The sequence below is a fragment of the Oncorhynchus mykiss genome, chromosome 18, assembly GCF_057628025.1.
Source record: "Oncorhynchus mykiss isolate SJ-2025 chromosome 18, ASM5762802v1, whole genome shotgun sequence".
Lineage (NCBI taxonomy): Eukaryota > Metazoa > Chordata > Actinopteri > Salmoniformes > Salmonidae > Oncorhynchus > Oncorhynchus mykiss.
Genome location: NC_143039.1, coordinates 70,541,115 through 70,554,606, shown reverse-complemented (window position 1 = coordinate 70,554,606; position 13,492 = coordinate 70,541,115). Strand labels below are relative to the sequence as shown.

Below are 13,492 nucleotides of genomic sequence, written 5' to 3'. Positions count from 1 at the left end.
GGCCAACGCTCTAACTACTAGGACACCTCAGAAATATGTTTACACTATAACCCCAGTCTTAATGGACTTTTAGATGCAAAGCACCAAGCTATCCTTTGTAGAAATCTTGTACACAATGACATGCTTGACATGTATCTACATTCCAACCATAGGATGGCGCTGTATCCCATATCCAGAGATAAAATCAGATAAGAAAGCTTTATTATTCTTAGATGAGGAAACTATTTATGGATAAAATACAATCATCACACATAAAAAACACAGACGTTGAATCCCACAAACTAGTAGCTAAACTATTAAAAACTAAAAACTAAAGTTTTATGTGAGTATGCATTGGTTTGAAGCTGATAAAGAAAGGACATTCACATGAGCACCACAATGCCTACTCCACTCAGGCTCTACCAAGGTTTTCCAGCACACAGCATTCCTATACTACAATAGCTATGTTGGTCTATTGTATACCGAACAAAAATACTCTGTCTTAGGCCAGTTAGGATCACCACTTTATTTTAAGAATGTGAAATGTCAGATAATAGTAGAGAGAATGATTTATTTCAGCCTTTATTTATTTAATCACATTCCCAGTGGGTCAGAAGTTTACATACACTCAATTAGTATTTAGTAGCATTGACTTTAAATTGTTTAACTTGGGTCAAGCGTTTTGGGTAGCCTTCCACAAGCTTCCCACAATAAGTTGGGTACATTTTGGCCCATTCCTCCTGACAAAGCTGGTGTAACTGAGTCAGGTTTGTAGGCCTCCTTGCTCGCACAAGCTTTTTCAGTTCTGCCCACAAATTTTCTATGGGATCGAGGTCAGGGCTTTGTGATGGCCACTCCAATACCTTGACTTTGTTGTCCTTAAGCCATTTTGCCACAACTTTGGAAGTATGCTTGGGGTCATTGTCCACTTGGAAGACCCATTTGCAACCAAGCTTTAACTTCCTGACTGATATCTTGAGATGTTGCTTCAATATATCCACATAATTTTCAATCCTCATGATGTCATCTATTTTGTGAAGTGCACCAGTCTCTCCTGCAGCAAAGCACCCCCACAACATGATGCTGCCACCCCCGTGCTCACGGTTGGGATGGTGTCTTCAGATTGCAAGCCTCCCCCTTTTTCCTCCAAACACAGCAATGGTCATTATGGCCAAACAGTTCTATTTTTGTTTCATCAGACCAGAGGACATTTCTCCAAGAAGTATGATCTATGTTCCCATGTCCAGTTGCAAACCCTAGTCTGGCTTTTTTATGGTGGTTTTGGAGCGGTGGCTTCATCCTTGCTGAGCGGCCTTTCAAGTTACGTCGATATAGGACTCGTTTTACTGTGGATGTAGATACTTTTGTACCTGTTTCCTCCAGCATCTTCACAAGGTCCTTTGCTGTTGTTCTGGGATTGATTTGCACTTTTCGCACCAAAGTACGTTCATCTCTAGGAGACAGAACGCATCTCCTTCCTGAGCGGTATGACGGCTGCGTGGTCCCATGGTGTTTATACTTGCGTACTATTGTTTGTCCAGATGAATGTGGTACCTTCAGGTGTTTGGAAATTGCTCCCAAGGATGAACCAGACTTTGGAGGTCTACAATTGTTTTTCTGAGGACTTGGATGATTTCTTGGATGATTTCTTTTTTTTCCATGAGGTCAAGCAAAGAGGCACTGAGTTTGAAGGTAGGCCTTGAAATATATCCACAGGTACACCTCCAATTGACTCAAATTATGTCAATTAGCCTATCAGAAGCTTCTAAAGCCATGACATCATTTTCTGGAATTTTCCAAGCTGTTTAAAGGCACAGTCAACTCATGTAAACTTCTGACCCACTGGAATTGTGATACAGTGAATTATAAGGGAAATAATCTGTCTGTAAACAATTGTTGGAAAAATTACTTGCGTCATGCACAAAGTAGATGTCCTAACCGACTTGCCAAAACTATAGTTTGTTAACAAGAAATTTGTGGAGTGGTTGAAAAACAAGTTTTAATGATTCCAACCTAAGTGTATGTAAACTTCCGACTTCAACTGTAGGTAGGGATGAAGTGACTATGCATAGATAATAAACAGCAAGTAGCATAGTCCGGTGGCCATTTGATTAATTGTTCAGCAGTCTTATGGCTTGGGGTAGAAGTTGTTAAGGAGCCTTTTGGTCCTAGACTTGGCGCTGGTGGGGTCCAGACCAGCCTTGATTTCAATGTCCACCGATGGGACTCCATAACTACATGCCACGTTGATACAAGTGACTTTTGGTAGCAGGAGAACATTTTCCAAACCTACTTTGGGGGGGGGGGGGGGGGGGGTTCTTACTTTAGGGGGTAGGATTAGGGTCCTTACTTTAGGGGGGGCCTCGTCAGAGGCCCCTGAGTCCCAGGACACAGTGACCTGACGTCTCATCTCCATCCTCAGTCTCTCCTCCTGCTGGGCCTTCTCCTCCTCCAGGATTGTACTGCAGGGAACACACAACAGCTTATCATACAGTCATAACACAGACTGGGATACAGTGGAGGGGGTTGCTACACAATTAACATACACAAAACACTTTAAATATTATGTTCTTAGTTATCACAGACACCTCTCCGCTTCAGATGTAACAGAAGACAAATGTATTATCCATTATCTGTATCTACCTCCAAATGTGTTATCCATTATCTGTATCTATTACTATATGTATTATCCATTATTCATATCTATTACCAAATGTATTATCCATTATTAGTATCTATTACTTAATGTATTATCCATTATTAGTATATATTACTTAATGTATTATCCATTATTAGTATCTATTACCAATGTATTATCCATTATCTGTATATATTACTAAAAGTATTAACCATTATTAGTATATATTACCAAAAGTATTATCCATTATTAGTATATATTACTTAATGTATTATCCATTATCTGTATCTATTACTAAATGTATTATCCATTATTAGTATCTATTACCAAATGCGTTATCCATTATCCATATCTATTACCAAATGTATTATCCATTATTAGTATCTATTACTTAATGTATTATCCATTATTAGTATATATTACTTAATGTATTATCCATTATTAGTATCTATTACCAATGTATTATCCATTATCTGTATATATTACTAAAAGTATTAACCATTATTAGTATATATTACCAAAAGTATTATCCATTATTAGTATATATTACTTAATGTATTATCCATTATCTGTATCTATTACTAAATGTATTATCCATGATCTGTATCTATTACTAAATGTATTATCCATGATCTGTATCTATTACTTAATGTATTATCCGTTATCTGTATCTATTACTAAATGTATTATCCATTATCTGTATCTATTACTAAATGTATTATCCATTATCTGTATCTATTACTAAATGTATTATCCATTATCTGTATCTATTACTAAATGTATTATCCATTATCTGTATCTATTACTAAATGTATTATCCGTTATCTGTATCTATTACTAAATGTATTATCCATTATCTGTATCTATTACTAAATGTATTATCCATTATCTGTATCTATTACTACATGTATTATCCATTATCTGTATCTATTACTAAATGTATTATCCATTATCTGTATCTATTACTAAATGTATTATCCATTATCTGTATCTATTACTAAATGTATTATCCAAGTTCAATCATCCTCATCCACCAGTAATGTGAATGTCTAATTTACCTCTCAGGAAAACGCTCATCTCCCATGTGTATGCCTCAGAGCCCATGTGCATCCAATCACACCACAACCATGATGAACCACCAGCTCCCCAGTCATATCCACAGCAGTGTGTGTGAAAGTCCTGTACTGTTTCAATAAACTCTCTTTATCAGAGCCAGCAGCTCCGCCTCCTTCCTCTTGCATGGGCAGCCTGTTGTGGTTGGCCCCTGGCCAGTCATTCTATCAGCCAGCCTACCACTGGACTGGACTGACTGGGACGTATGATGCTGTGGAACTAACTACCAGGGTTGTGTTCACTAGGGCACACCGTAGCAAAACGTATCTCAAAGGAATGCTAACAGGAAAGTTAACAGGAAATAGAATGGCTCACATCCTCTAGGGAGGGAGGGAGGGAGGGAGAGACAGACCAGACCAGACCAGACCAGACCAGACCAGACCAGACCAGACCAGACAGACAGATTCTCACATACTCTAGGACTTTATCGACGGACAGACAGCCACCTAGCCACCGTGCTTCTACATCTGCATTGCTTGCTGTTTGGGATTTTAGGCTGGGTTTCTGTACAGCACTTTGTGACATCAGCTGATGTAAGAAGAGCTTTATAAATACATTTGATTGACATACTAAGGCCAAGGGCCCATGGGATAGGTAAGGCAATAAATCCACCACACAAGGGCTGCATCTCAAATGGGCCTATAGGGCTCTAGTCTAAAGGTAGTGTGCTATATAGGGATTAGGGTGCCATTTGGGACGCAGACGAGGACTACCCACAGAAATGTACCAACACACACCCTCTAATGTGGCTTTGCTTCAGCTAGTCTAAAAGATCTATGTACATCACACTTCATCCACCTACCATGGATTAGACTGACATAGATAGACCATTGAAGTGCATTGTGTGCTGGTAATTGATAGTCTCTATTGGGAATATGGCATCGACCTGTTGCCTCTTTCTATTTTTTTTTATTTAACTAGGCAAGTCAGTTAAGAACAAATTCTTATTTACAATGACGGCCTACCCCGGCCAAACCCTCCCCTAAACAGGACAACAAGTGGGCCAAATTGTGCGCTGCCCTATAGGACTTCTGATCACGGACGGTTGCAATACAGCCCGGGTTCAAACCAGGGTCTGTAGTGACACCTCTAGCACAATGCAGTGCCTTAAACCGCTGCGCCACTTGGGAACCCCACTCTTATTTGAATGACAACTTAAGTAGCTGAGACCACTCTGTTTCTAAAGGTACTGAAGTGTTCTGTACACTAATACATGAAACAGTGACCTCTTGTGTGGCAATGTGGAACATTTATTTGAACCTTTATTTAACTAGGCAAATCAGCTGAGAACAAATTCTTATTTACTATGACGGCCTACCGGGGAACAGTGGGTTAACTGCAGTGTTCAAGGGAGAACAAATTCTTATTTACTATGACGGCCTACCGAGGAACAGTGGGTTAACTGACTTGTTCAGGGGCAGAACGACAGATGTCAGCTCAGGGATTTGATCCAGCAACCTTTCGGTTACTGGCCCAACACTCTAACGACTAGGCTTCCTGCCACCCCAACATCATTCTTCCAGAGTTATAGAGCAGGGATACTGTGTGGGAAAGAACACTGCCAAGCACGTATGAGGCGTTTCTTCTAGACAGATTTGTTTTTTCACCCCCTACTAATGGTTATGGTTAGGAATAGGTTAGTTAAGCTGATCCTAGATCTGTGCTTAAAGGCACCTTTTATCTTGAGGCATATACTTCACCAGAGCCTACAGTAATGCAGCATCTCAGAGTAGGAGTGCTGATCTCGGATCAGGTCTTCCTGTCCCAGTAATCTTATTCATTAGGATTGTAAAGGAAAACAACGCACTTCCGACCCCTGAACTTCTCCCCCCAGAGGTACTGACCTGAGCTGGGTTTTGAGTTCTGTGAAGCGGGGTCTCTTGCTGGGGTCGTAGGCCCAGCACTTGGTCATCAGGCTGTACAGGGTGGGGGGGCAGTTGTGAGGCATGGCCAGACGCTCTCCGTTCTCTATCCGCCCGATGACATCGTTGTTCTTCACCCCCTGGAAGGGCTTGATACCATACATGAGGATCTCCCACATGCACACACCTGGAGAGGAGGGGAGGGGAAGGAGGGGAGGGGAGGGAAGGAGAGAGGAGACGAGGGGAGGATAGGAGAGAGGAGGAGAGGGGAGACGAGGGGAGGATAGGAGAGGGGAGGAGAGAGGGAAGGAGAGAGGAGGGGAAGAGTGGGGAGGAGAGAGGAGGGGAAGAGTGGGGAGGAGAGAGGAGGGGAAGAGTGGGGAGTTGAGGGAAGGAGATAGGAGGGGAAGAGTGGGGAGGAGTGGTGAGGAGAGGGAAGGGGGAGAGGGGGAGGAGAGGGGAGGGAGGAGGGGAGGAGTGGGGAGGAGAGGAGGATATAAGAGAGGGGGGCAGAAGGGGAGAGAGAAGGGCAGGAGGGGAGAGAGGAGAGAGGAAAGGAGTGGGGAGGAGATGAGGGGAGGGCAGGAGAGAGGAGAGGAGGAATGGAGAGAGGAGGGAGGAGAGGAGTGGGGAGGACAGGAGAGAGGAGAGGGAAGGAGAGAGGAGAGGAGTGGAGGAGAGGAGGGGAGGAGAAGGATGGGAGGAGAGGAGAGAAGAGGGGAGGAGAGGGAAGGAGAGAGGAGGAGAGAGGGAAGGAGAGAGGAGGGGAAGAGTGGGGAGGAGAGGGAAGGAGACAGGAGGGGAAGAGTGGGGAGGAGAGGGAAGGGGGAGGATATAAGAGAGGAGGGGAAGAGGGGAGAGAGGAGGGCAGGAGGGGTGAGAGGAGGGCAGGAGGGGAGTGGGGAGGAGAGGGGAGTGGGGAGGAGAGGAGGGCAGGGCAGGAGAGAGGAGGAGAGGAGAGAGGAGAGGAGGAACAGAGAGAGGAGAGGAGTGGGGAGGAGAGGAGAGGGAAGGAGAGAGGAGAGGAGTGGAGGAGAGGGAAGGAGAGAAGTGGAGGAGAGGAGGGGAGGAGAGGGAATGAGAGAGGGGTGGGAAGGGGGGAAAGACTGTAAGGACAGGCTATAGATATGACAGAGACAGACACGAACATACAGGAGTTGATAGCTAGATGTGTGTCATCTGCAGCTGCCAAACTCACCAAACATCCACACATCGCTGGCTGAGGTAAAGCGTCTGAAGTTGATGGATTCTGGAGCCATCCATTTGATTGGAAGTTTCCCCTTGGAAGCTGAAAAAAGGTTGGACGTTGAGACAAAACCCATGTGTGCTTCAGCGTGCAGACGTTCTGCAATGGCTTTCACAACCAGCAGATGGTGCAAAAATCATCAGCCTGGAAGTCAGTGGGTTTGTACCAGAGACCTTATAAAACAGGTTTATATCCAGAGACCTTATAAAACAGGTTTGTACCAGAGACTGTATTAAACATGTTTGTACCAGAGACTGTATTAAACAGGTTTGTATCAGAGACCGTATAAAACAGGTTTGTACCAGAGACTGTATTAAACAGGTTTGTACCAGAGACTGTATTAAACAGGTTTGTACCAGAGACCTTATAAAACAGGTTTGTACCAGAGACTGTATTAAACAGGTTTGTACCAGAGACCTTATAAAACAGGTTTGTACCAGAGACTGTATTAAACAGGTTTGTACCAGAGACCTTATAAAACAGGTTTGTACCAGAGACTGTATTAAACAGGTTTGTACCAGAGACTGTATAAAACAGGTTTGTACCAGAGACTGTATTAAACAGGTTTGTACCAGAGACCTTATAAAACAGGTTTGTACCAGAGACTGTATTAAACAGGTTTGTACCAGAGACTGTATAAAACAGGTTTGTACCAGAGACTGTATTAAACAGGTTTGTACCAGAGACTGTATTAAACAGGTTTGTACCAGAGACTGTATTAAACAGGTTTGTATCAGAGACCTTATAAAACAGGTTTGTACCAGAGACTGTATTAAACAGGTTTGTACCAGAGACTGTATTAAACAGGTTTGTACCAGAGATTGTATTAAACAGGTTTGTACCAGAGACTGTATTAAACAGGTTTGTACCAGAGACTGTATTAAACAGGTTTGTACCAGAGACTGTATTAAACAGGTTTGTACCTTTGTAGTAGGAGCTGTCCTCCATGTAACGCGAGAGGCCAAAGTCTCCCAGCATCACACAGTCTGTGGAAGACACTAGCACGTTCCTGGCAGCAATGTCCCTGGAGACGTACACACAAAGAGATAATAACTAGCAATTCTGGAAAACCTGGGGATTTTGGAAAGATTCTGGAATTCTGCAAACCGTACATTGAGTACTTAAATATTGACAGCGTGGCACAAATAAATATATTAGGAAATGAAAGCTTAACATAATCTTAAAAAGTGTCTACATCAACCTAAGTAGCAGGATAACATGGGTGGTGGTCTTACCTATGGACAAAGCGTTTGCTCTCCAGGTAGGCCAAGGCTGTGCTGAGCTGGTGGGAGAACAGGATCAATGTTGACAGGTCCAGGTTGTACTTCCTTACTTGTAAAAAGGACCTCAACTGGAAGATGAAAAACGTCAATGAGATTGATCCTGTCGTCCACCCAGAGATAGGTGGACGACAGAGCAAACTGTTTCCAAACCTGTTTCTGTCTTCTGGGATCTCTCGTCTATTACAAGAATGACAAGCGCTCCAACAACACCTCTGCATACTGTACGTAGCCTATCTATCAAAACAAACATACTCTGTGTTTGTATGGTTCACTGTCAACCCAACCCCCAGGACGCCTCACCTCTCCCATCGTGCACAGCTCCATGATGATCCACACTGGGTTCTCTGTGATCACACCGATCAGCTTCACTATGTGGGGGTGGTCGAACTGACGCATGGTCACTGAGGAACACGCATCACAAAGAGGTGTGAGGATTTCACCAAACAGTTAGGAACTAGAGTGGAAAGATGTAGACTAACACTTGATTACCCCCACCCCCAAAAACATAAATAAAATAAAAACATTTAATTGAGCATTTTCAAAGGAACAGAGAAAGGCTCCCTGGGATAGGCCTAACACAGACTCAAATGTCACTGCTCTTAGTTCACAAGTATTGGCAATTTGCATCCCAAATGGCACCTTATTCCCTATTGTACATCCCAAATGGCACCCTATTCCCTACATAGGGCACTAGGGTGAAATTTAGGACAAAGCCAATGTTTACAGTTACCAGCTTCATTAAATACAACATATTCCTTCCTCAACTGCCTGGGAACACTGTAAACACAGTGAGCAAAGCAACCTGAGACTACCATCAGGCAGTGTGCGTGTGTGTGTGTGTGTGACGGTGTGTGTGTGTGTGTGTGTGTCTGTGTGTGTGTGTGACTGTGTGTGTGTGTGTGACTGTGTATGTGTGTGTGACGGTGTGTGTGTGTGTGCATACATGGCAACCAGCAGCAGCTGCAATCACCATCGGTCCCATTACAGTGACACAGCACTAGCTTACACCACATTTCAGCACACTCACATGCTTCCTGAAGAAACTTCTCACGCACGCTGTCCGATGTGGAGTTCTTGCACGTTTTAATGGCCACGTTCAGAGTGGGATTCTCCTGGAAGTCAGACACAAGACCAAACATTGGGTCAGTTTATGTACAAGAAAATATTGAAGATATAAATGAGAAGAGAGATGCGTTTAGCAGTTGGGTGAAATTGAGAGGAACACGTGGGGCTTGAGGGGGAGAGGAGAGATGCTTCGTCTGCATTTAGCCAGACAGATACAGTATTATTTACTTGTTAGAGTACTATATACAGTACCAGTCGAACGTTTGGACACATCTACTCATTCAAGGGGTTTTCTTTATTTATTTTAACACGTTTTTGTTGTTGTTGAGAAAATAGTACAAATAAAGGAAACCCCTTGAAGGAGTAGGTGTGTCCACACTTCTGCCTGGTGCTGTACTTATCCTATACTATATACTTGTTACAGTACTATTTACCGGGCTGTTGTAGACTCCCTGGTGGACGTCTCCAAACTGTCCCTCTCCGATGCAGCGTCCCAGCTCTATCCTGTCTCTCTGGATCTCATAGTCCCTGGCTGGGGAGGGAAAGATGACCCCTGTTAGTTGTGTGGTGTGGTATAGTGTGGTGTTGTGTGGTTCGGTTTGGTATGGTGTGGGTGTGTGCGTTTGTGTACGTGTGTGAGCAAAGCCACAGATGGATGGGTAACCCAAGCCAGGAGGAGCTGATTGAGGTCATTTTGGTTGTTAATCATAACAGCAAGAAGCCTTTGTTGTATTTTGACTGCAGTAGACAGTAGTACTCTATTAAATACTGTATATATATATATACAGTGCCTTGCGAAAGTATTCGGCCCCCTTGAACTTTGCGACCTTTTGCCACATTTCAGGCTTCAAACATAAAGATATAAAACTGTATTTTTTTGTGAAGAATCAACAACAAGTGGGACACAATTATGAAGTGGAACGACATTTATTGGATATTTCAAACTTTTTTTAACAAATCAAAAACTGAAAAATTGGGCGTGCAAAATTATTCAGCCCCCTTAAGTTAATACTTTGTAGCGCCACCTTTTGCTGCGATTACAGCTGTAAGTCGCTTGGGGTATGTCTCTATCAGTTTTGCACATCGAGAGACTACATTTTTTTTCCCATTCCTCCTTGCAAAACAGCTCGAGCTCAGTGAGGTTGGATGGAGAGAATTTGTGAACAGCAGTTTTCAGTTCTTTCCACAGATTCTCGATTGGATTCAGGTCTGGACTTTGACTTGGCCATTCTAACACCTGGATATGTTTATTTTTGAACCATTCCATTGTAGATTTTGCTTTATGTTTTGGATCATTGTCTTGTTGGAAGACAAATCTCCGTCCCAGTCTCAGGTCTTTTGCAGACTCCATCAGGTTTTCTTCCAGAATGGTCCTGTATTTGGCTCCATCCATCTTCCCATCAATTGTAACCATCTTCCCTGTCCCTGCTGAAGAAAAGCAGGCCCAAACCATGATGCTGCCACCACCATGTTTGACAGTGGGGATGGTGTGTTCAGCTGTGTTGCTTTTACGCCAAACATAACGTTTTGCATTGTTGCCAAAAAGTTCAATTTTGGTTTCATCTGACCAGAGCACCTTCTTCCACGTTTGGTGTGTCTCCCAGGTGGCTTGTGGCAAACTTTAAACTACACTTTTTATGGATATCTTTAAGAAATGGCTTTCTTCTTGCCACTCTTCCATAAAGGCCAGATTTGTGCAATACACGACTGATTGTTGTCCTATGGACAGAGTCTCCCACCTCAGCTGTAGATCTCTGCAGTTCATCCAGAGTGATCATGGGCCTCTTGGCTGCATCTCTGATCAGTCTTCTCCTTGTATGAGCTGAAAGTTTAGAGGGACGGCCAGGTCTTGGTAGATTTGCAGTGGTCTGATACTCCTTCCATTTCAATATTATCGCTTGCACAGTGCTCCTTGGGATGTTTAAAGCTTGGGAAATCTTTTTGTATCCAAATCCGGCTTTAAACTTCTTCACAATAGTATCTCGGACCTGCCTGGTGTGTTCCTTGTTCTTCATGATGCTCTCTGCGCTTTTAACGGACCTCTGAGACTATCACGGTGCAGGTGCATTTATACGGAGACTTGATTACACACAGGTGGATTGTATTTATCATCATTAGTAATTTAGGTCAACATTGGATCATTCAGAGATCCTCACTGAACTTCTGGAGAGAGTTTGCTGCACTGAAAGTAAAGGGGCTGAATAATTTTGCACGCCCAATTTTTCAGTTTTTGATTTGTTGAAAAAGTTTGAAATATCCAATAAATGTCGTTCCACTTCATGATTGTGTCCCACTTGTTGTTGATTCTTCACAAAACAATACAGTTTTATATCTTTATGTTTGAAGCCTGAAATGTGGCAAAAGGTCGCAAAGTTAAAGGGGGCCGAATACTTTCGCAAGGCACTGTATATATATATATACACTACATGACCAAAAGTATGTGGACACCTGCTTGTCGAACATCTCATTCCAATACCATGGGCATTAATATGAAGTTGGTCCCCCCTTTGCTGCTATAACTCCACTCTACTGGGGAGGCTTTCCACAAGATGTTGAGTTCAGGCACTGATGTTGGGCAATTAGGCCTGGCTCGCTGTAGGCATTCCAATTCATCCCGAAAAGTATGTTTGATTTGGTTGAGGTCAGGGCTCTGTGCAGGCCAGTTAAGTTCTTCCACACTGATCTCAAATAAACCATTTCTGTATGGACTTCACTTTGTGCACGGGGACATTGTCATGCTCCACAAAACTTTACAGTGGGCACTATGCATTGGGGCAGGTAATGTTCCCATGGCTTCTGCCAAACCCAGATTAGTCTGTTGGACTGCCAGATGGTGAAGTGTGATTCATCACTCCAGAGAACGTGTTTCCACCACTCCAGGGTCCTTTGGCGGCGAGCTTTACACCACTCCAGCAAACTCTTGGCATTGCACATGGTGATCTTAGGCTTGTGCGGCAGCTCGGCCATGGAAACCCATTTCCTGAAGCTCCCGATGAACAGTTATTGTGCTAACATTGCTTCCAGGGGCAGGTTGGAACTCAGTAGTGAGGGTTGTAACTGAAGACAGATGATTATTCCATGCTACGTGCTTCAGCACTCGGCGGTCCCATTCTGTAAGCTTGTGTGGCCTACCATTTTGCAGCTGAGCCATTTTTGCTCCTAGACGTTTCCACTTCACAATAACAGCACTTAAAGTTGAACGGGGGCAACTCTAGCAGGGCAGACATTTTACAAACTGACTTGTTGGAAAGGTGGCATCCTATGATGGTGCCACGTTGAAAGTCACTGAGCTCTTCAGTACGGCCATTCTACTGCCAATGTTTGTCTATGCAGATTGCATGGCTGTGTGCTCGATTTTATACACATGTCAGCAACAGGGTGGCAGGTAGCCTAGTGGTTAGACCGTTGGACTAGTAACTGAAAGGTTGCAAGATCGAATCCCCGAGCTGACAAGGTCAAATCTATCATTCTGCCCCTGAACAAGGCAGTTAACCAACTGTTCCTAGACCGTCATTGAAAATAAGAATTTGTTCTTAATTGACTTGCCTCGTTAAACAAAGGTCAAATCAATAAAAATAAATAAAATTAGGTGTGGCTCTGAAATAGCCGAATCCAGGAATATGAAGGGGTGTCCACATACTTTTGTATATGTAGTGTATCTGTATAAAGCCTTTCACACCAACCAACATGCACACTGCAACATAAACCAACCAGGCTGTAGTGATGTCTACACACATGTATGTAGCACTCAATATATGTTCTCCACGTTGCGTACTTCAAATTACAACCTGCTACCACTGGTTTGATGTATCTGTTTTAATAATAAGATCATTTATCCCCAGACAGACATATAATGCACAAAAGGAATTCCACATCAAGCAAATTAAAATTAAATGAAAACATAGGAAGAAACAGATCAAGAATATGAATAATAAATAAGTCAATTGAACACATTCAACTCTGCTACTGAATGAATTAGATTGCTCCAGCTCACGACTAGCAAGATAGACTACATTGGTTCAGCAAACAGTATTAAAGCAATAGTTCACTTCAAATTCAACGTTTTTCCAGAGGTTTGAATGGAACGCAAAAGATGGATACCATGTAAGCTAATGAAGTTAAACAATTCCTATCTTTCAAATTAATTTTGGGATCCAGCCCTTCGGGAAATATTTCAGACCCCTTGACTTTTTCCACATAAGGCTGTAATGTAATAAAATGTGGGAAAAGTCAAGGGGTCTGAATACTTTCTGATGGCACTGCATGGCTGGATCTGCAATGTCTGTCAAACTTTGATTTTGGAGAG

General features: G+C 43.0%; 1 protein-coding gene across 46 annotated transcripts in view; it reads right to left on the bottom strand.

Moving 5' to 3' along the window:
• Positions 1 to 13,492, bottom strand: part of LOC110496881 (focal adhesion kinase 1) — a 239,294-nt gene that overhangs the window by 36,895 nt on the left and 188,907 nt on the right. For all 46 annotated transcript variants that reach the window (XM_090209272.1, XM_090209259.1, XM_090209261.1 and 43 more), the window contains 8 exons: positions 9,621 to 9,718; positions 9,149 to 9,233; positions 8,422 to 8,522; positions 8,074 to 8,189; positions 7,762 to 7,862; positions 6,791 to 6,880; positions 5,575 to 5,779; positions 2,330 to 2,441 (listed from right to left, as the gene is read on the bottom strand). In XM_090209272.1, the coding sequence (XP_090065398.1) occupies positions 2,330 to 2,441; positions 5,575 to 5,779; positions 6,791 to 6,880; positions 7,762 to 7,862; positions 8,074 to 8,189; positions 8,422 to 8,522; positions 9,149 to 9,233; positions 9,621 to 9,718 (908 nt within the window). The remainder of the gene's footprint in view (positions 1 to 2,329; positions 2,442 to 5,574; positions 5,780 to 6,790; positions 6,881 to 7,761; positions 7,863 to 8,073; positions 8,190 to 8,421; positions 8,523 to 9,148; positions 9,234 to 9,620; positions 9,719 to 13,492) is intronic.